The sequence below is a fragment of the Cetorhinus maximus genome, chromosome 11, assembly GCF_964194155.1.
Source record: "Cetorhinus maximus chromosome 11, sCetMax3.hap1.1, whole genome shotgun sequence".
In the NCBI taxonomy this organism is placed as follows: Eukaryota; Metazoa; Chordata; class Chondrichthyes; order Lamniformes; family Cetorhinidae; genus Cetorhinus; species Cetorhinus maximus.
Window position 1 is genome coordinate 82,591,132 of NC_135889.1, and position 22,827 is coordinate 82,613,958.

General features: G+C 44.8%; 1 protein-coding gene across 1 annotated transcript in view; it reads right to left on the reverse strand.

Moving 5' to 3' along the window:
• Positions 1-16,155, reverse strand: part of LOC144686726 (bile salt export pump-like) — a 139,441-nt gene extending 123,286 nt beyond the window's left edge. Inside the window, exons 1-2 of the mRNA XM_078552328.1 lie at positions 16,038-16,155; positions 2,778-2,915 (exon numbers count right to left, since the gene is read on the reverse strand). Coding sequence (XP_078408454.1) covers positions 2,778-2,853 — 76 coding nt within the window. The 5' untranslated portion in view covers positions 2,854-2,915; positions 16,038-16,155. The remainder of the gene's footprint in view (positions 1-2,777; positions 2,916-16,037) is intronic.
• Between the last annotated feature and the right edge of the window lie 6,672 nt (positions 16,156-22,827).

A 22,827-nucleotide genomic window follows, 5' to 3' on the forward strand; every position in this document is an offset into this window, starting at 1 on the left:
AGGGTGAGGAATTTGGGTCTGAAACCACTGTCATAATTTTTAAAAAAATCAATTATAAGGGTGCGAAGACAGAGTTGGCTAAAGTGGAATGGGAAAGTAGGTTTAAAGGGAAGATGGTAGAGAAACAGTGGCAGATATTTAAAGAGGTATTTCATAACTCCCAGCAAAAATATACTCCATTGGGAAAGGAAGATGGTATGAAAAGGATGTGTAGCTAATGATGGAAGTTAAGGATGGTATCAAATTGAAAGAAAAATGTACAATTCTGCAAAGATTCATGGTAGCACAGGAGTTTGGGAAAAAATTGTAAGTCAGCAAAGGATGACTAAAAAATAATAGAGGGAGGAAATGAGAGGAAACCAACAAGAAAAATAAAAACAGACGGCAAAAGCTTCTATAAGCATATAAAAAGGAAAAAAGTAGCTGAAGTAAGCATTGGTCCCTTAGAGGGTGGGACTGGGGAATTAATAATGGGAAACACAGAAATGGCAGAGTATTTTGTATCTGTCTTCACAGTAAATGATACAGAAAGCATTCCAAGAATAGTAGAAAATCAAGAGGGAGGAACTTAAAAGAATCACAATCAATAGAGAAAAAGTACTAGGAAAACTAATGGCACTAAAGGCTGAGAAGCACCTTAGACCTGATGGCCTGCATCTTACTGTCCTAAAAGAAGTGGCTGTGGAAAAAGTGGTTGTAATCTTCCAAAATTCCTTAGATTCTGTAAAGGTCCTAGCAGATAGAAAAACCACAAATATGGCACCACTATTCAAGAGAGAAGGGAAAGAGAAAGCAAGAAATTATAGACCAGTTAGTCTAACATATATCATTGGGAAAATGCTGGAATCCATTTTTAAGGAGGAAGTGGTAGGGCATTTAGAAAACCATAATACAATCAGACAGAGTCAACATGGTTTGTGGAAGGGAAATTGTGTTTGACAAAGTTATTAAAGTTCTTTGAGGATGTAACAAGCAGAGTGGATAAAAGGGAACCAGTAGAAGTAGAGTATTTGGATTTTCAAAAGGCATTCGATAAGTTGCCATATAAGAAGTTACTATACAAGTTAAGAGCTCAATATGAGAGGGCTGAGATAAATGGGCAGTTTTCAATTTGGCAAACTGTAACCAGTGGAGTATTGCAGGGATCAGAGCTGGTGCTTCAACTATTTATGAGCTATATTAATGACTTGGATGAAGGGACAGACTGTATTGTAGCCAAAATTGCTACTGATACAAAGGTAGGTAGGAAAGCAAGTTGTGAGGAGGATGCAAAGAGTTTGCGAAGAGATATAGATAGGTTAAGTGAGTAGGCAAAAAAAAAAGCTGGCAGATGGAGTATAATGTGGGAAAATGTGAGATTGTCCACTTTGACAGGAATAATAGAATTAGCAGAATATTATTTAAATAGAGAGAGAGAGACTGCGGAATGATGCAGTACAATGGGATTCTAGTATCCCTGTACATGAATCACAAAATGTTAGTGTGCAAGTACAACAAGTAATTGGGAAGGCAAATGGAATGTTGGCCTTTATTGCAAAGGGTATAAGTTGGGATTTTCCGGCCCCATTCACCATTGGGATCAAGTCAATGGACTTTTGGCTGGCCCGCCACATCCCCCGCGGCAAGTCCCGCCGCAGCAGAGTCAAAAATTCCCAGCCATAGAGTATAAAAGTAGCAAAGTCTTGCTGCAGCTGGACAGAGCACTGGTGAGACCACACCTGGAGTACTGTGTACAATTTTGGTTTCTTTACTTAAGGAGGGATATATTTGCATTGGAACCAGTTCAGAGAAGGTTCACCAGGCTGATTCCTGGGATGAAGGGGTTGTCTTCTGAGGGAAGTTTGAGCAGGATGGGCCTATACTTTTTTAAAAAATTCATCCATGGGATGTGGGCATCGCTGGCTAGGCCAGCATTTATTGCCCATCCCTAACTGCCCTCATTCAGAGGGCATTTTTAAGGGTTAACCACATTGCTGTGGGTCTGAAGTCACATGTAGGCCAGACCAGATAAGGACGGCAGATTTCTTTCCCTAAAGGGCATTAGTGAAACGGATGTGTTTTTAAAATAATCGGCAATGCTTTCATGGTCATCATTTGATTTTTAATTCCAGATTTTTATTGAATTCAAGTTTCACCACCTGCCATTGTGGGATTCAAACCCAGGTCATTGGGGTTTAGAAGAATGAATGGTGATCTTATTGAAACATATAAGATTCTGAGGGGGCTTGACAGGATAGATGATGGGAGGATGTTTCCTCTTGTGGGGGAATCTAGGACTAGGGGGCACAGTTTCAGAATAATGAAATAATAATCCAATTTCTATTTAAAACAGAGATGAGGAGGAATTTCTTCTCTCAGAGGGTTGTTAGCCTTTGGAATTCTCTTCCACAGAAAGCAGTGGAGGCTGTGTCATTGAATATATTCAAAGCTGAGTCAGACAGATTTTTGAAAGACAAAGGAGTTAAGCGTTATGGGCGACAGACAGGAAAGTGGAGTTAAGGCCACAATTAGGTTAGCCATGATCTTATCGAATGACGGATCAAGCTTGATGGGCTGAATAGCCTACTCCTGCTCCTATTTCTTATGATCTTATGATCAAAGGAATTCCACTCCAAAATTAAATAGGAATTTTAGAAAAAAACAAAATAAATTATTGGTCTAATACTTAATGATCCCCAGACAAGTTTTAGAAGAACAGAATATAATTTTTCTAAGAGTTGCTGTGCAATCACAGTTTTTACAGAAACAAAGAAGCTACTGCTACAAGTTCTTGTTACCTAGGTATTCAGATTCAAATGCATAGTTGTCTTCACCATGTGCTCGAAAGTGACGCAGAACAACAGAGTTTGACATTTTCGAGATTTTTGCTTTCACGGGCTACTGAACTGTTGATTGACTGAAAGCAATCAGAGAACCTGTAAGTGCAGACACAAGGAACATCTTAGCTATGAAACAGCTGATAACAAACAAAGTATAACTAAAATTAACAGTTATAGCCTAATTCTGAAGGAGCTCTAATTTCCCTTTCAGTATAAGGATGAGAGAAATTTGCATATTTTGATAATTTATGACTCACTAACCAAATCACAGAAATGAATGATTTTATATGTCATTTTTGAGAACATGATTTTGTCACTGAGGATGAAAGAAAAAGCAACCAGTCATGACAAACAGCTAACTAGCCATTTAACCAAGATAAACTTTATTGACATTAAGAATTACAGAATAATACAGAAATAAGAAAAGCCCAGTTTTTGGACTGAATGGTAGCTACTGTAAAAGACAATTGTTAAGAATTTGTTGTGTGGGGGAACACCACCCGCAAATATGAAAAAAGAGGTCATGAGAATGGCATTTTGTTACAGATATAGCTGGGCTTATTTTAACTCCCTCTGCCTGGAACAGTTTCAAAATGGCATCATATCACTTATTTTTCCATTTATGCTGGTTCTCCAGCTGTTACAATCTTAGCTAGAGTCTGGAGATGGATGGCTGGGAAACTTGCCTGTTTCAGCCAAGAGATCATTTATAATACACAAATTGAAGTCCAATGGCATATATTGGACCCTCCAGCAAAGTGAAATAATAGTATTACATGTCCCATATGAGAAAGAGAATGTACTGTTGGAAGTGATTTCCATGGGTCTATCTCAGCCCCTGCTGACCATATGTTTAAACGTAGAACTCATACTTTACCATAGGGCATCAAATGTAAACATGAAAGAAAATACTAAAAGGCTATAATAAAATTAATAAAATGGCTAAATAGACAGGGCTTCTTGGAAGGGGATTAAGAGGCCAGAGAGCACACCAAACTCCTGGTATGTATCACGTTAATAATCTATTAAGATATTCCATGGAGTTGCTCATTGTGTGCCATAAGAGAAAGGATAGATGTTCCTCCTGTACCTTGCTCCCAAATACTGCTTGAATTAATTCAGAGAAAGATGAGGCACTAATCCCTTACCCAATTCTGGATCTGAATAGCATTGCCCCAACACCTTGTTTGCATTTGACTATGCCTGAAGAGGGAGCAGCAATGTAATTTTGTAATTTACATAGCAACGAATGTCAAATGAGTCTGCAGATAGATTTCCCCTGATAGCTGTAAGTGAGAATCAGGGACAGATTGTATCCCCCATATTGACATAGTGCTACTGCTTACTGAGCCACTATATAGATACTTCTGGACGTAGTGATATGGTAGTGTAGCCATTAAAGACCTTTTTGGACTTTTTGCATTAGAAAATTGTGCTCTTCCCCAGAGCCACTAACAGCTATATCCTACCACAGAGTAAAATCCTCTCCTTTCCAGCTATACAACTGGTGTGGTTCCTTCACATTCAAAATGCACTGATATCCAGGGTCAGGGAGAGAAATCATGGGCCCTGGTGTTTCTCCTGTTTTTGTGCCCCTTATTGCAAACCATCCCCCCTTTAACCTCCCCTCACCACCCTCTATCATGCATGATGTTTTTTCCCCTTTTAAGATTCACCAATCAACTCACCAAACAATTACAGAAAAGTTTACTATTTGGCATTGGTTACAAATATTGCCCAATCTATATATAATGCAGCATATACATTAAGGGTAGCAAAGATATAATGCAGTGTTAGCTTGTGTGTGCCCTATAGGTGATCGCACTGATGATTCAACAACCCAGAGAATACAAATTTTACTTTAACAGCATTGTGCAATATTGTTAATTTGACGGGAAAATATCCAATGAGTTATTTATAACACTGTGTAGATGATAACGCTGATTTCGGTGACTCATTAACATTTTCTGCATATTGCACCATATAGACACAGTGACAGAAAATTCATATTTGGGGGAAAGATTGAATACTTGCAACCCAGATAAACTGCAGAAGATCTTCTCCATTCTGTAGAAGAAGTAGAAGACTTTCTCATGCTTGGGCGTATGATAACATTCAATATAATTATTTCATACAAGGGGTGTAATTGGATTCTATCTTTATGGTAATCTCACAGGGTAGCAATATCAAATGACTCCTAGGCAACAAAGTGGAGTGATTGAGCAACGTAGGTTGTCACTGTCAGTGAGAAGCATTGGAACCCTCAGATATCTCCGTGCAGCACAACTTTTAAGAGGCCAGGGAACAAAGGTTGGTTCACAATTATATCTGTGTTTTCTTGATCAGCAAGTCTGAACACTGTTGATTGCTGCTTCTCACTATAATATATTTTTAATATCTACTTTATCACGATATTGCAATACCTAAAAAAAAACTCATAAAAGCACCATGATAGAGTGGGATAATAGAGAAGTAGACAAAAGGACAAGATTGAAGTCGATGGAAAAAATCTATTGAGAATCATGTGCAGTGTAAAACAGGTTGCCGATTCACTATGAGCCCATTACGCACTCCAGTCCTGGCAATTCCGCCCCCCCCCCCGCCCCCAAAGCCTGCCCACAGTAAACTTCCAATATCATCAAAATAAACAGAACTCCATCCATGATTCCATCCTCTGTTCACAAGATAATTATGCATGACAAAGGCCATCTAGCCCTGCTTATCTCACCCATCCAGAATAACATACAAACCTACATATTGGAAGCTGGAGTAAGCCATTCAGCTCTTCGATTCTGCTGTACCTTTGATAACATTGCCTACATAATACCAATGGTTACAACTCAAAAGTACTGAATTAACTGTAAAGCAATTTGGGACATCGTGAAAGGTGCTGTATATATGTAGGTTTTGTCTTTCTTTCATGATATCAGAATGCAATAGGCAGAGTGAATGTAGCAATGGTGAAATTGGAAGCCCAATACTGATTCTCCAAGGTTCCCTAAGGATAATTAATCACAGAGCAATCAACTGATGTTAGGACAGTGGCTGGAAATCACTATATGTATAAAACAATTCAACTCTGTGGTTAATACAACTTTGCCATTTTAACCTCTCTGGCACCAACCCCCAATATACTATAAATGGCATCTACCCCTTTTATATTAACAACACTGTCTCTAGGGTTTGTCAATCAGACATCTACTAGCAGCTCAGGAAAATGTAGATTGAATTGTTGATTTGAATTTTTCAAAGAATGATACATGGTACAAAAATTCAGTACTGCCTTAACTCAGGAACTGAATCATTTCCCCTTCCCCTAGAACCTGTCATACAAATTGTGTTGTACACTGTGATTTTACATCCTATCTGGGGTGAACCGAGGATGGAGCAGAGATTTGTAAAATCTTTCTTTAAGCAATTTCCTGGTCATTAATAGGGATTTCATCCCCAGACTTCGCAAGAATAATGAAACAGCTGATAGTGAGACAACACCCTGTTTTTCATCACTCCCAGTTTTTGGTTTCTTACATTTATTTTGATGATGCCCAAGATTCTCAAGTCTCTGGTACAACAACACAATTGTGCCTACCTATTTTAGGGCATAATGAAAATTTAGACTGCTATTTATATGGTGGTTGAAATTCGGGAGAATCTTGACAAACATACAGTATTTAATTTTTTGACAATAAACCTTAAAAGTGACCCCTCTCACCTCCCTACCTCACCCCCTTCACTCTACCCAACTCATCACCTCACCCCCCAAGGCAAAACCCCTCACCCCACACCCCCTCACCTCCCCACCACGACACCCCCAAAAGCATCCAATTGACTCTGAAATAATTACAGGGGTTTGACTTACTATTTTTCAAGCAGATATTCAAACTGAGAGCACTCACATGACAATAGCTGTGAATAGGAACTGCTGCTTCAGACCTTCAGGCAGCTTTGCAGTTTTCTGGCGAGCTTTTCAGAATAAATTGAAAACACGAAGTAGCCCGAAGATCAGAAGCAGCAATGCAGCAATGATCAGTTGAAACTGACCTGAAGACCAGCTTAAAAAAAGATTGGAACTGTCAGGCTGAAGGTTCCAATTTTATTTTAAGCCGGTCTTTCAGGTTTGCAGCTCTGGCTGCTCAGGCTAGATGATGAGCAACTTTGTTTAAAACGCCCAAGCCCATGCAGCCCCCTGCCCCTGGGCCCCAGTGTTTGGCACTATCTCTACCCCATTCTCCCGGGCCCCGCTGATACCATAATAATACTTTACAAACAGAGCTTTATTGAAACAGTGCATGAGTCCTGTGTTTGACCCTTGATATAATGGTATTCCCCTTCACTTCTCTTTCCGAGGCTAACTGCAGAGATGCCCTGACTCCAGCTTGGGCTGCTATTGCCATCCACTTTTTGCATTTTGTCACACATTGTTAGGGAAAGGTATATGAAAATAAATGTACATATGCAGACACATGCAAATTTAAACCTAAGGCTAACAAAAATGGATTTCAAAACTTTAGATTATTTGTCAACAGCTGAAATGATAATGTTCCTGCTCTCATAGGTGCAGAAGTTCACATGATTTGAGGTCTCTATGTGGGGAGTTTTACTGGATCTGCACTTTTAATATTGCTTCTGCCTTTAAGGTCCCAGAAGTGACTGGACCTCCTCTCTCATATTGACCTATGCCCAATTTTGCACTGTCAAGTACACCATGGTACTCCTTCAATATTTAGATAGGGCCCAAGAGGAAGTTTTGGTGTTTATTTAACTCAATGTAATCAAAATATACCAGGTTCTATAATCAAAGGACAATTAACCTGACCGAGGCTGAAGAACAGTCATAAGGACTGGAAACATTAAATCTATTTCTCTCTCCAAGATGCTGTCAGACCTGCTGAGTTTTTCCAGCATTTTCTGTTTTTATTTCTGATTTCCAGCATTCGCAGTATTTTGCTTTTAAATTAATCTGACCAGATTACTGTCCAGGGAGTGAAATTGGAAATTTACCATTCGAACAATGTGTTTGTAGAATACTGGAATGTGGGACCTATCTGCTCTTTAAGGGAGGGGGTGGAGTGATATGAAGACTAGATACACGAGGGAGAGTCTAGGAATAGAGAATGTGGAGCCACCATGTGCAGGGAGGTGGGTTGCTCTCCAAACTCTATGACCAATTTGCAGTTCCTGTTCAGATCTCTGTGATCCAGGTATTGTGTGTTTCTGATATTCTATGAATGATGTGTAGTGGCCCTGCAGATTAGTATGGCCACTGCCACCGCCATCACCATCAAGTCCTCCCAACCCCAATCACCACCTTCTCCTTAAAGATATGGGCTGATATTGAGGGACAACTGAGAGATGTCAACTTGGTTGATGTGACTTAAAAATGCCACAGGTGAATATTTTCCTTTAAAAGTGTAATTTTCCATCTTCCACTCAAGAACAAGTCTTTTAGACATTCTTGCCTGGATTTATCAATTGGCATAAAATATAGCCAGTTGGAAATTTTAGCCTCTTAAATCATTATAAGAAAATGAAGCACTGTTGCAAGGAGTTAGGTCAAACCATCAACCCAATAGATGTCACAATCCTTGGCTGTGTGAGTTAGGAATCTTCAAATAATGACCAATTTAATGCAACATACCAGACTTTTTAGGATGGGAAAGGAAAATAAAACATTTATAATTTATGTAATTGTTTATGTTTTTGTTTCATTTGTGAATAACCCTGAGATTCCAAACTTTTTAGTCACAGTTCAGAGATATCAAAATTAGGGGCAGAATTTTACACCTCGTGGGCGGGCACATGTCTGACCCGATCGGGTGTAAAGTAGCATGAGAAGACGCCGGGCGAGCGTCCCGACGTCATCCCACACGCGCGCAATCTTCAGGTCAGCGGGTGCACGCGGGTGTTGGAGCCGTGCCCGCAATAAATTAAAAGACCACTTAAGGCCATTAAAAACCCAACTGAACCAGATTTTACGTTGCCCGTGTGATTTCACACTCATTGCACAGGCAAAAAGTGCAGGTAGGCAGCCCACATTTTGCAATACCTCAGCCAAGGGCCAGATAAAAAGGATCCGCAGCATTGCCAGTGTGCGTAATGAGGAGTTTAGGAGATAGTTTGCTGCTGGTTGCTTATTTGAACTTGACAGCTTCATCTCTGTTCTGAGTTTCATTCTTAGCATTTATAGGCTTCATTTCAGGACTCATTTGTGTCTCCAAGGCCCCCGGAGGAGTTTGACCGAGTGGACCCTTCCAGGTATCAGGCAGTCTTTTGTGACACTGGTAACAGGGATTGGGGTCTCTGCTGGAGACACCTCTCCTGAGGAAGAAGAGAGGGGCAGAAGGGAGAGGAGGCCAGGTGTCCCAATGCAGCTTCCAGGGAAATGAGCTGTGGAAGAAGAGGCCTAGGCACAAGGGGTGCAGGTAGTCCATGGCAGAAGGGGTCGCAGAAGACACCACTATCCTGATGCCAGGGTTTACAGGTGGCAATGCAGCTACCTCAGTATGTTCGAGGTGCAATGCCAAAGGAGGCTCCACCTATCCAGGGAGACCGTGACCTCCACTTATCAGATGATTGGGCCTGAGCCCAATCAACTCCAACTGTGTGGGTGGAAACCCCTTGCCAGTGGTTCTGAAGGACACAGTGGCCCTCAACTTCTATGCCTCTGGCTCTTTCCTGGGGTCAGTGGGGGATCTTTGTGGAGTGTCCCAATCAGCTGTTCACAGTTGTGTCAAGCTGGTGGCTGATGCTCTGTTCAGGTGGCTAATGACATTTATTCATTTCCATTTGGATGAGGCCAGCCAGGCTGAGCGAGCCAGAAGGTTCACAGTGATTGCTGGGTTCCCCCGCATCCAGGGTGCAATCGACTGCGCACATGTGGCCATCAAGGTGCCAGCGGGTAGCTGGGTGCCTTTGTCAACAGGAAGGGTTTCATTCCATGAATGTCCAGATAGTTTGTGACCACAGGATGCAGATTCTGTAAGTCTGTGCAAGGTACCCTGGCAGCTCCCATGACGCTTATATCCTGAGATACTCCCAGGTACTGAGGCCATTCAGTGCTCCAGCCAGACTGGATGGATGGCTGCTGGGTGATAAGGGCTAACCTTTGAAAAGGTGGCTTATGACACCTCTCCGCCACCCAAGAACAGAGGCAGAGCAGCATTATAATAGGAGTCATGCCTCCAAAAGGGGGTTATAGAGAGGACTATAGGACTTCTGAAGATGTGCTTCCGATGCCTGTTCAGGGGGCACACTGCAATACCCCCCCAGAGCGGGTATCACTGAAGTTGATATATGCTGCGCTCTCCACAATCTGGCACCCGCAAGGGGGGACCCGCTGGAGGAAGAGGATCTTGAGGCACCTCCACAGGCCACAGAGGCTGAATCCAGTGAGTCAGAAGAGGAGCATGGCGAGGAGAATGCTGGGGGTGTTGAGGCAGACCTCTGTATCCTTAATGGAGGCAAGGACACCAGGAACACCTTGATCCAATGCTCCTTCAGCTAGGCTGCCAAAGGTCTGCTTCCACCTCATGCCAGGGCTGCCCCTCCATTCCAGCTATCTGAAATAACCCTTTCATTTAAACCCAAAGTCCACTCAGTGCCTGTGCAATAAAGTTTAGAACCACTCACGTCCAGCATTACATACTGGCATACCGTGCTCCAAAAAATAAAAAGGTGAAGCATACTCAGGCCATTATGACAAAAACAAAATTTATGTCATTTTCACAATCCAAATAAATTAACATTCCCAGACCATTAAACATAAACAAACATTACAGAACAGAAGATCACCCGTCACCAGTCCCTCTTGTGTTCATGTTGCCTTAAACTTATATTTACGAGTGCTACATCTTTGTGCACCCCCCTCGCTGTCAGTGGCATTGGAGACAGCCTGCTGACTCTGGTGTCTTGTTGGCCTTGATGACCTTGGCAGTCGTCCTCTGGCCAGTGAAGCCTGTGCTGGCCCCGCCTGGGATAGGGCGGCCGGTGCCATGGCTGGCACCTCCCCAGTCATCGCAGCCTCATCAGATATCACGGTCACTGGCAGGGAGGCGGAGAAGCTGCTGCATCATCTAGAGCGCCCTGAGAGAAGCGAGTAGAGACAACAAGCAGCTCATGCACCAACGCCAGGTCTCTTTGGACCTCCCTGCTCACCATTGATGGATGGGCACCTAGCTGGGATACTGGGTGCATCATCCATCTCCCCCATGGGCACTCACCACCTGAGGTCAGTGCCTAAGTGAGGGCTTGCAGGTCCAAGCACAACCCCAGGAACCCCTGATACTGTTCCTGGTGCTGCTTCTCCATGAGAGTTGCCACTCCCTTAATGGAGGTGGCAGTGTACTTGGCCATGAGGGTCAACACAGTGCTTATGATTCATGTGGACTCCTCCACAACACAGACCATGGCACGCATACCCTGGTATCTGCGCTGGTGTCTGGTTCAGAGCGCGGGTGTGACGCAGGTGCAGCTGAAACCCGGTGGTCCTCTGACGTCAGGGGTGGCTCTTTGGGGTCCTGCGAATAAGTGTTTGCTGGCGATTCTAAGGGAGAACAACATGCCATCAGTTTAAGTCATCCCATTGCCACTGTGCATGCCAGGAACCCTGCAGAGACAATGGAGATCTGCATCCTGGTGCCACTGCCTTTCAATGATCAATGGGGACTCCAGTTTTGAGGCTCCCATCAATGAAAAAACTACATGAGAATGTTTGCACAATCCAAACTCTCACCTCTGTGTATGCACTCCCACCTTCGGCTGACACCCCAGCCTCTCTGCAGCCAGTTGACTAAGGTGCGTAGCAACTCTCCAGCTCCAAGGCGTCCTGCTCAAATCTTGTAAGGATTAAGAGGTTTGGGGGGCCTCTGCCTGTCTGCAACCTCTCAATGTTATAATGGCTCATCTTCTCCTGAAAGGGGAGAGTAGCATTGATAAGTCCACTCCCTACCTGCAGCGCCATTGCAGCCTGGACAACCCTGCCTGAGGAACACGTTGCAGGGCACATCTGAGTCATGGCCCTCGAGCCACAAGGCACTCAATCCAAGCAGCCAGGGCTCACACCCTTGGCCAGCTCCGGTATCATTGACTGTTGGCACTCAGACTCTGAACACCCCTTAGCTTCATGGGGGGGATGGCCAGATCTTAACACTTCACCACACTGATCAGTGCTGACAGGTTACACACCCTTGCTGAGCGCAGCAGGTCATTAAATCTTTTGTGGCACTGCACCCAGAATCACAGAATCACAGTGCAGAAGAGGCACTTCGGCACATCGAGTCTGCACCGACACATGAGAAACACCTGAACTACCCACCTAATCCCATTTACCAGCACTTGGCCCATAGCCTTGAATGTTATGACGTGCCAAGTGCTCATCCAGGGACTTTTTAAAGGATGTGAGGCAACCCGCCTCCACCACCCTCCCATGCAGTGCATTCCAGACCGTCAACACCCTCTGGGTAAAAAAGTTTTTCCTCACATCCCCCCTAAACGTCCTGCCCCTCACCTTGAACTTATGTCCCCTCGTGACTGACCCTTCAACTAAGGGGAACAGCTGCTCCCTATCCACTCTGTCCATGCCCCTCATAATCTTGTACACTTTGATCAGGTCGCCCCTCAGTCTTCTCTGCTCCAACGAAAACAACCCAAGTCTATCCAACCTCTCTTCACAACTTAAATGTTTCATCCCAGGCAACATCCTGGTGAATTTACTCTGCACCCCCTCCAGTGCAATCACATCCTTCCTATAATGTGGTGACCAGAACTGCACAAAGTACTCCAGCTGTGGCCTCACCAAGGTTCTATACAACTCCAACATGACCTCCCTACTTTTGGAATCTATGCCTCGATTGATAAAGGCAAGTGTTCCATATGCCTTTTTCACCACCCCACTAACATGCCCCTCTGCCTTCAGAGATCTATGGACACACACGCCAAGATCCCTTTGTTCCTCAGAACTTCCTAGTTCCATGCCATTCATTGAATACTTCCTTGTCAAATTAGTCCTTCCAAAGTGTATCACCTCACACTTTTCAGGGTTAAATCTGCCACTTATCTGCCCATTTGACCATCCTGTCTATATCTTCCTGTAGCCCAAGACACTCAACCTCACTGTTAACCACCCAGTCAATCTTAGTGTCATCCGCAAACTTACTAATCCTACCCCCCATATAGTCATCTATGTTGTTTATATAAATGACGAATAATAGGGGACCCAGCACAGATCCCTGTGATACGCCACTGGATACGGACTTCCAGTCACTAAAGCAGCCTTCTGTCATCATATTCTGTCTCCTACAACTAAACCAATTTTGAATCCACCTTATCAAATTACCCTCTATCCCATGTGCATTTGCCTTCTTTATAAGTCTCCCATGTGGGACCTTGTCAAAGTCTTTGCTGAAATCCACATAGACTACATCAACTGCACTACCCTCATCTACACACTGGTCACCTCCTCGAAAATTCAATCAAATTTGTTAGGCATGACCTCCCTCTGACAAAGCCATGCTGACTATCCCTGATCAAACCTTGCCTCTCCAAGTGGAGATAGATTCTCTCCTTCAGACTTTTCTCCAATAGTTTCCCTACCACTGACATGAGACTCACTGGCCTGTAGTTCCCTGGCTTATCTCTACAACCCTTCTTAAATAGCGGAACCACATTAGCTGTTCTCCAGTCCTCTGGCACCTCCCCCGTGGCCAGAGAGGAATTAAAAATTTGGATCAGAGCCCCTGCGATCTCCTCCCTTGCCTCCCTCAGCAGTCTGGGACACAAATCATCTGGACCTGGAGATTTGTCCACTTTTAAGCCTGCCAACATCTCCAATACCTTGTCACTCCCTATATCAATTTGTTTAAGAACCTTGCAGTCTCTCTCCCTGAGTTCCATATCTTCATCCTCATTCTCTTGGGTGAAGATGGATGTGAAATATTCGTTCAACACTCTACTGATGTCCTCTGGTTCCACCCATAGATTGCCCCCTTGGTCCCTAATGGGCCCTACTCTTTCCCTGGTTATTTCCTTCCCATTGATATACTGAATATCTTGGGCTTTTCCTACTTTTACCAGCCAGAGCTTTCTCATATCCCCTCTTTGCTCTCCTAATTGCTTTCTTAAGCTCCACCCTGCACTTTCTGTACTCCACTAAACCCTCTGCTGATTTGCTTCCCTTGTACATGCTAAAAGCCTCTCTTTTCCTTCTCATCGTATCCTGAATATCTCTTGTCATCCATGGTTCTCTGGGCTTGTTACTCCTTCCTATCACCCTAGAGGGAACATGTGGAGCCTGTACCCTCCCCATTTCCTTTTTGAACGCCCCCCACTGCTCTTCTGTAGATTTCCCCACAATGAGCTGTTCCCAGTCTACCTTGGCCAGATCCTGCCTTATTTTACTAAAATCCACTCATCCCTCTTTCTACCTATATCATTGGTACCAACATGTACCATGACCTCTGCCTTATCACCCTCCCCCTTCAGGATGCCCTGCAGCCGTTCAGTGACATCCCGGACCCTGGCACCAGGGAGGCAACATACCATCCTGGAGTCACGTTGATGGCCACAGTAGTGCCTATCTGTTCCCCTAACTATAGAATCCCCTATTACTATTGCTCTTCCTCTCTTCCTCCCCTCCTGTACAGACAGGCTGCTTGTGCCAGAAGCTTGGCTCTGTCTGCGCTCCCTGAAGTAACCAGCACCCTCATCAGCCTCCAAAATGGAATACTGATTTGCGAGCGGACCTCCAGGGGATTCCTGAACTACCCGCCTGTTTCTCTTGGACTGCCTGGAGGTCACCCATTCCCTTCCTTCCTCAAGTCCCTTCATCTGCGGTGTGACCACCTCTCTAAACGTGCTATTCATGATGATCTCAGACTCGCAGATGCTCCACAGTGTCCCCAGCCGCCGTTCCAGCTCTGAAACCCGAGCTTCCAGGAGCTGCAGCTGGACACACATCCTGCACACATGCTGGCCCCGGGCACTGGAAATGTCCCTGGCTTCCCACATGGAGCACGAGGAGCACACCACAGCTTTCAGTTCTCCTGCCATGACTTATCCCTTTAAATTAAACCTTGTTAATCAATGACTCTATGGCCCTTCTTTCCTGATCCTCGTTACTACAGAATATACAAACTATAAACCACAAAAGACCTTATACTATAAGCGATAAAAGTGGTAAATACTTTCCTGACCTTACCCACTATTTACCATTCATTTCTCTCCCTTGTAGCCTCTACTGCTGCAGTAGGGCAAGACCACTCTCTGAAGATTTAAGAAGTTGGATAGCAAAGAAAAAATGCAAAGAGCATCTCTTTCCCTCTGCACTGAATTCCCACTGTGCACCAAATTGCCAATACCCACACTCACTCTGGCTGTGTCTCACTCAGGATGAGGTCTCTCCCCTGCTTGTGTGCAAGCACACTGACGTGCGTTGCACAACGTCGTGGCTGCCACCTCCTCCCAAGCTTTTTTTGTCAGGTGCGCTGGCCCCTGCCTTCCATCTCTGGGGATGAGGGTGTCCCTCCTGGCAACCACCTCCTCCAGGAGGACTGCGAGGCCCGGCCCTTCCCAACCATTGGGAAGATGTGTTTCACGCTAAGTGGGCCAGCCAGCGTGAAATCGTGTTCGGGGGCTGATTGTGGGCGGCGGCTCGTTTCCCGCCGGTCCTGGGCCTGCCGAATGCCCGCCTAGAGTAAAATTCAGGCCTAGGTCTCAGCTCCTAAAATCACAGCTCACTTTGATGTAATAAGATTTTTTTTTATTTACTGTACTGGATCAGTACAAATAAAAAGGAGCAGAGGAATATTTAAATTTCAAAAATATTTTCTTACTTCACCAACAACAGCTGTTTGACCAAAATAAAAGGAAAGTGATTTTATGAATTCATTGAGAAACATAGTGTAATAATTTTACCTCAATAATGCTACAATTTACACATCAGTGCACTTCTGCTTTCATGCAGCACAGGCATGAATATTTTCTGCCAAGAAAGTAATTTTCAAATATTTTGTAATTATATTTCTTCGAAATACTTCAATGCATTTGAAAAACTTACAAGACACTAATTATGATCTGCACGTATGGTAACAACAAGCTTAAATGGAGCATGTCGCAAAAGAATATAATAAATCTTATCATTATTATTGTTAATACTATACTGCACTTCAACAATATTGATGTGCATCAGTATAACAGGTCCACTATGCCATATGTTTAACATACCTGATTTATTCAATGTAGAAAAAAGACAACAGAATCCTTCTGCATGGCTACTCTCAGCTATGACTTGTAACACCACAGTCTGCTTCACTAGTTTGGAAACTAGTCAGCAATAGCTTCAAAGTTTAAAAATTAATCTTTGTCTGCCTAGAGGTGAAGGTTAACTTGAAGTTTATTGTGTCCAATAGGTCAGTGACATTTTGCAAGTCCTGCTGGTGGCAAATAATTACAAACAATCTTGCACAGTCAGCTGGTAAGAGAGCCTCCCGTCACTTAATTTGCTTCTCGTTTATCTGCTCATTATCAGTTTTGACATTTCTACAAATGTGAACACAATAAGTAATGTGAATTTTCAGAATCTTTCTGCACAGGACATGTGGGTTAAACTTTAGAGTAAATAAATATAATTATGATCACAGATTTTAAATACAATTATATTTCATTCAGTTTTAAATACTGTCAGAGGTAATCAGTGAGACAATGTAAGATTAATATGTAATTAAGATGAAATTTTCTTTATGTGTGGGATTCATTTTACTGACCCCTGGTAAAAGAAAGAAGCATAACTTTAGAAAATTTAATTATTGACAAATGCAGTGAGAGAAATAGTCCCACGTTCAATCGATTTCTGATCTAACAATCTGTGCCAGTGATAATCCTGTTTTGGTAGTAGCAAATGGATCAACATATTCATCGCCAACTTATTCAAATTTCCAACAAATGAATGACATACTGCACAAATAGGGATCAGCAGCACTCTCTGATGGTGGGCTATCAGGGAATGGTTGGCCTTCAATAATGGTTGACTTTCAATAATTGTCATGGTGAGCTAACTTTCTTCAAGTGGGGCACCTGAAGATGGACAGCATTGAATTTGAGGACCGTCGCCACCTACTCATCTAACTGGTGTTTACCATCGGATCAAGGCTACCAGTGATTCACCTGAGGGCAATCCCCTCTATGTGCAGAAAGCTGGAAATATATCCCCCATGGATAAATACAATAGCCTGAATTTTCCCATCCCGCCTGTTGCGAGTTTTGTGGCGGGTGGGAGGAGAGAATCCAGCAGCAGGCAAAAAGCCGCAAATCCACCATCATAAAAACAAGCCGCAATTCTTCCGACGGTGTGTTCATGGCGGGTCAGTTATCCTGCCGATGAGTGGCGTGAATTCCATTTGCATTTATTAGCATGTCATGAATGCTCATTAAAACAGCTGCTGGCTTGAATCTTGCCACGCCTTCCAAAATTCCGTCACGCCAGCGGGAAATTACATCGGCTTCAAATCCATTTGAAAAAGGGGCGGCATGCTCAAGTTGGACCTCAGTTCGCTGGTAGCTTCAAGGGGAGTGGAACATATGGAGCCTACAACAGCGCTGCAACAGTCCTGTTGCGATGAACGCCACTCTGTTGCGGCTGTAGGGTTGGACTGCTCCTGCTCTTTGCTTTCATTGTCCCGAGGAACACCACTGTGCTGTGGTACTCATGCAGGCCTCCACTTTCAGAGACTAACACTTCAACCGGGGGTGGACAGTGAGGCGAGGGTCGGGTTGACAAACGCAATGAGGGCAACGAGGAGGGAAGGCAGTGGAATGGCAGTCAGGGGAAGGGCAAACACTAGGGGAGCAACAGGGAGGGAAGGCGGTGGAATGGCAGTGAGAGGAAAGGGTGAACACAAGGGGTGCCTTTCTGGGGTCGCCTTCTATACTCTTGTTGCCACAGGACTGGGCAGGAGTCTGCTTAGAAAGAAAGGAGGAATACCTCCTTGCAATGAAAGCCACTTAAAGCCAATAGCTTCATTGGCATTGTTAAAGGGCTTCTCAGAACTCAATGGCTACAGATCACAGTCACTGCATCTCAAAAAATGCTGCAAAAACTCAGCAGGTCTGACAGCATCTGTGGAGAGAAAAACAGTTAACATTTCAAGTCCGTATGACTCTTCTTCAGGAATGTAGAATTTGGGAATGCAGGCAATAGTGAAGGAGGCACAGCTGTATCATATATGGTATTCTATCAATGAAGGCCTGTCACGTGTTCACCAGGTGTGACATCCCTAACGGGCCAAAGGGCATCCATTCATTGACCATGAGCAACTGATTGGTCATTAATTTGCCACATTAGAGATTGGAGCGCAGAGCTAGGTTGGGTCACTCATCTCACTTAAACTTTAGCATCCCACGTAGGGCTCAAGATGTTACAACTGCGATGCCATCTTGGTCACCTCGATGTGTGTGCTAGTGTCTCAGGGACAAGGTGGCATCAGCCACCATGCATGTAGGGCAGGAAAATCTATGGACCCTTACAGCCTCCAAATGTGCCATCTTCCAAGTTTCACTTTCTTATCCCTTGAATCATTAATGTCTTCAATGTTTCCTTTCAGAGAGAAGGCAAAAGCAGATATGGATTCAGGGCTCAATGCTGCCTTTGTGAGGGTCCTAATGCAATAGAGGAGGCAAAGGAGGAAGAGGCAACTTCGCGTGAAGTTCCAGCAGGGAGGACTTGGTCAAGCAGAGCCACAGCATGAACAGCAGGGTCAGGAGGAGAGACCCAGACAATGGGGGTGGCTTGCCAGATCTAGGGTTTATCGCCCAAGAGTCTCCTATTTACAAATGAGTGAGAGGCAATGCCGTGCTGATCTGAGCTTGTCCCAAGCTCTGGTACATCACATATGCCACATTCTTCGTGAAGACCTGATGCCACGTGGAGTTGGAGGGTATCCCCTGCCAGTGGCTTTGAAGGTGACCACTGCACTCAATTTCTTGGCCTCTGGTTCTTTCCAAGGATCAACAGGGGACCTGTGCAGCATCTGTCAGTCTGCAACACATTGATGTATAAAGGAGGTCATAGATGCCCTTTACGGAAAGACCTAACATTATGTCAGGTTTGCCCTGGACGAAGATAGCCGGGTTGCGAGATTCACCGGCTTGCCGCCATCTCAGGCTTCCCAAGAGCACAGGGTGCAATAGACTGCACCCATGTGGCTATATGGGCTACATGGCAGCAGCCCCTAATGTTTATAAACTGCAAGGGCTATCATTCCATCAATGTATAATTGGTGTGTGATCACCAGAAGCGCACACTGCTTGTCTATGCACGAGTACCCTGGCAGTTTCCATCGGCAGAATTTTTGGGTCTGCAGGCGGCTGTGATTGGTGGGCCTGGGAGCGGCCGGGGAACGGACTGCTGATCGTGTTCGGCCCCTGACTGCAATTTTATGCTGGCTGGCCAACTAACAGCCAGCTAGCGTGAAAGGTGCGCTGAAAGGCTCAGCGCTCTCGGAGGTGGGGTGCAGGAGGAGATCAAGTGCTGAAGTCAGGGGGCGCACGGGGAATGAGAAAGGAAAACTCCCTGAAGGCAGAGAGCTGCCACAGGGAGCTGACGAATTTAAGATCAATAACAACAGAATTTAAAATGGGGAAAAAATGTCCACGCATCAGAATGAGACACTTCAACATACGGATGATGAAAGTTTTTTCAAAATGTTTTAATCTTTTTTAAAATTAATCATGGAAACCTCATCTTGTCCTTGGATGAGGTTCCCTGAAAAATGCAAAGGCCGCCTAGCCAATTCCCGCCAACTGTAACATTGGACGGACAGTGAAAAATCAACATCAGTTGCTACTTTGATGGCCTCAATAGGCTTCTTAATTGTCGGTGGGCACACTGCTGACTCTTGTGTGCGCCCACTGAACGAAATATCGCGTAAGTGTGCGATGACATCAGGATGCTCGCCCAATGTCATCGTGTGCCATTTCACACTTGAGCGTATCGGGCATGTGCCCGCACGCCGAGCAGAAAATTCTACCCCATGACTCCTACATCCTAAGTCACGCCCAGGTGCCTGAGATTTTCAAGGGGCCATTACGTCTGCAGGGTTTGTTGTTTGGGTATAAGGGGTACCTACTGAAATGTTGGCTCATGACACTGGTGCATCGCCCTCAGAGTCATTCTGAGGAGAGGTACAACACTGCTCACGCGCTCCCTTATAGAGCAGACCACAGGGCTTCTGAAGATGCGCTTCCGATGCTTGGACCACTCAGGTGGCTCACTACAATACACTCCCGACAGGGTTTCCCGCATCATTGCAGCGTGTTGTGCTCTTCACAATCTGGCTGTGCAAAGAGATGACCCCCTGCCAGAGGATGACCTGGAGGAAGATGAGAGCTCATCAGAGGATGAAGATCTGGAGGCCCAGTCAGAGTTGAAGGATGAATTTATCACGGTGGAGTGGATGAGATCATTCATCTGCTTCCTGCACTGAGTGGCATTTCGGGCGCTGTTGCCAGCCGCGCTGACCTGCTCCCGATGGCCACCCAGGCCAGAGATGTGAGGCTGCTGTGCTTTCTGCAGCAATCCCTGGGATAGGTCGTGTCCCTTTGCGCCTGCACCCCTCTGATCAAGGCCGGGAGGGCCTGGTCCGTGAAGCAGGGTACTGCCTTCTTCTTCAGGCTCTCGGCCTTCCTATTCTGGCTGCCAGGCGTCTCTGGTGGGCTGCAGAGAGTGAGATTGTGTTGGACTGACATTTCAATATGGGGCCCGGACCTTTGAACCTGCCAGTTGACCGCAGCACACGAACGAATTCCCGAACTGCCAGCTGATTCGGACCAATACGCGCCTTTGCGTAATTAATGAGGCTCCAAGTGCAGAATTGGATGAGAGTTCCCACCATTCCGGACAGTGGGGTGGGCACTGCCTAAACTGCTTACCACCACATATAGTCTCATTTATGGAAAATTCTGTCTAATGAGCGGCACTCCACACATTTTGACACTCCATTATCACCACTTCCTATCTTTATCCAAATTCATGTAAGCCTCACATTCTTGGTTCCCTGGGATTTCAGTTTTTTCAGTTGTCTTTGAAGTCCCAATAAATTATATAATTGAATTTTCAGCCCTGACCTCAGGTCCCCTTTGTTAGGAGGTCGCATGTGAAACATTGGTAGAATTGAAGTGGGTAGTTTTAAGCACCGATAAGGGAGGCATTTGGATTGGACGGCATGTTTAAAATGTAAAAGGTCTCAAACTCCAGCACAAACTGCCTCAAACCTGCTCACTCCCAGGTTTATTGTTATGGGTGGGGATGCACTTACTGGGGGGATAGCGACTAACCTGCTCCCAGGAGGTCGGTAGCTTATTTAAAGTTTTAACAAGGCTGCGTGCCTCAGACTTTATTTTTCTTCCAGCTTGAACGCTGGCTGGTCAGGTTTCTCCAGACATTGCCCCTGCCCCATCCCCCACCCCTCCAACAAAACCTGTTTTCCACTCCATACGATTGGCTCCACTTGCTGCAATCAGAGTATGCACCCAAGCCCCGCCAACAAACGGACTCCCCCTGAAATTACTGGTCACCAACACCATTCGCTAATCGGGCTTTCCCAACAATCACCAACCATGATCACCGGCTTTACCTGTGATCACTGATATCCCGCCATGACTACCAAACACACCCCCCACCAATTGTTGACCCACTTCGCTATGATCATCCTCTCCTGTAATATCCAACCTCAGCCCCATGGTCAGCAACAATGCCACGCACCCACCCATGATTACCAAAGCTTCCTGCAATCACCTAAGGTGATTATGACGTTTTATTGTTTTCTTCAACAACCTTCCAACTAGTTGTGTTACTGTATCCTCCATTCTAAGTGATCCTATTTAGTGATTCATTGGCCTGAATTTTACCCTTGGCAGGTGGGCATGATTGGCGGGCCTGCTACCACTTGGGAAACGGGCCACCGCCCACAATCGGACCCCGACCACAATTTCACGTTAGCTGGCCAATTAAAGGCCTCAATTGGGGCAAGGGCATTCATCCGAGGTCTTGCCAGCCCCAGTGTAACATCGCTGTGTGGTTGCAGAGCACAGGAACCCAGATGAATCCCGTCCCTTCAATTTCACGCTCCCCTGCTTAAAAACCCACTGGTGGAGGCGGGCTGTGGGGTCGGTCACACAATTCTGGCCCATATGTATTTTAGAGTACATTGAAGAGAAGAATATAGGTCCTTGAGTGTATCTTTGCTGGCTCTGATATATTGGTACGTTTTGATAGCTTGCCAAGAATAATAAATAGGAAACTATTTTTTTCAGCTACTGACAGAGGTCTTGACAGAAATTAACGTGTGTCTTTTAAGAATTGGGTGAATACCAATCCTAAGAATAATTTGTATTTATATAGCTCCTTTACGTAATAAAACGTTCCAAGGCACTGCATAGTGGCATTATTAAACAGGATCTGAACTGAGCAATATAACGAGATATTAGAGCAGATAAGGTAGGTTTTAGGGAGCATTTAAAAGGAGGAAAGTGAGGAAGATAGGCAGAGAATTTTAGACAGGAAATGCCAGAACTAAGGACAGGTGGGAAGTTGGGTGACGTTGTGGAAGTGGAAATAGGAAGTCTTAGCGGTGGTGCTGATATGTACCAGGAAGTTCATCTCGGGGTATGGTTCAGCCTCAGGCAGTTGCCAGGGAGTAAGATGGAGTTGGTGGCAGGAGCTAAAGACAATGGCTTCAGTCTTCCCAGTATTTAGTTGGAGCAAAATTTCTGCTCAGCCAGTACTGGATGTTGGATAAACAGTCTGATAATTTAGAAACAATGGAGGAGTTGAGAGAGATAGTGGTGAGGTAGAACTGTGCGTTGTCAGCATTTAAGTGGAAACTGATGTGTTTTTGGATGATGTTTTCGAGGGGCAGCATACAGATAGGAGGAGGCCAAGGATTTATTCTTTGCAGACATCAGATGTAACTGTGTGGGTGTGGGAAGAGAAACCATTGCATGTGATCCTCTGATCACA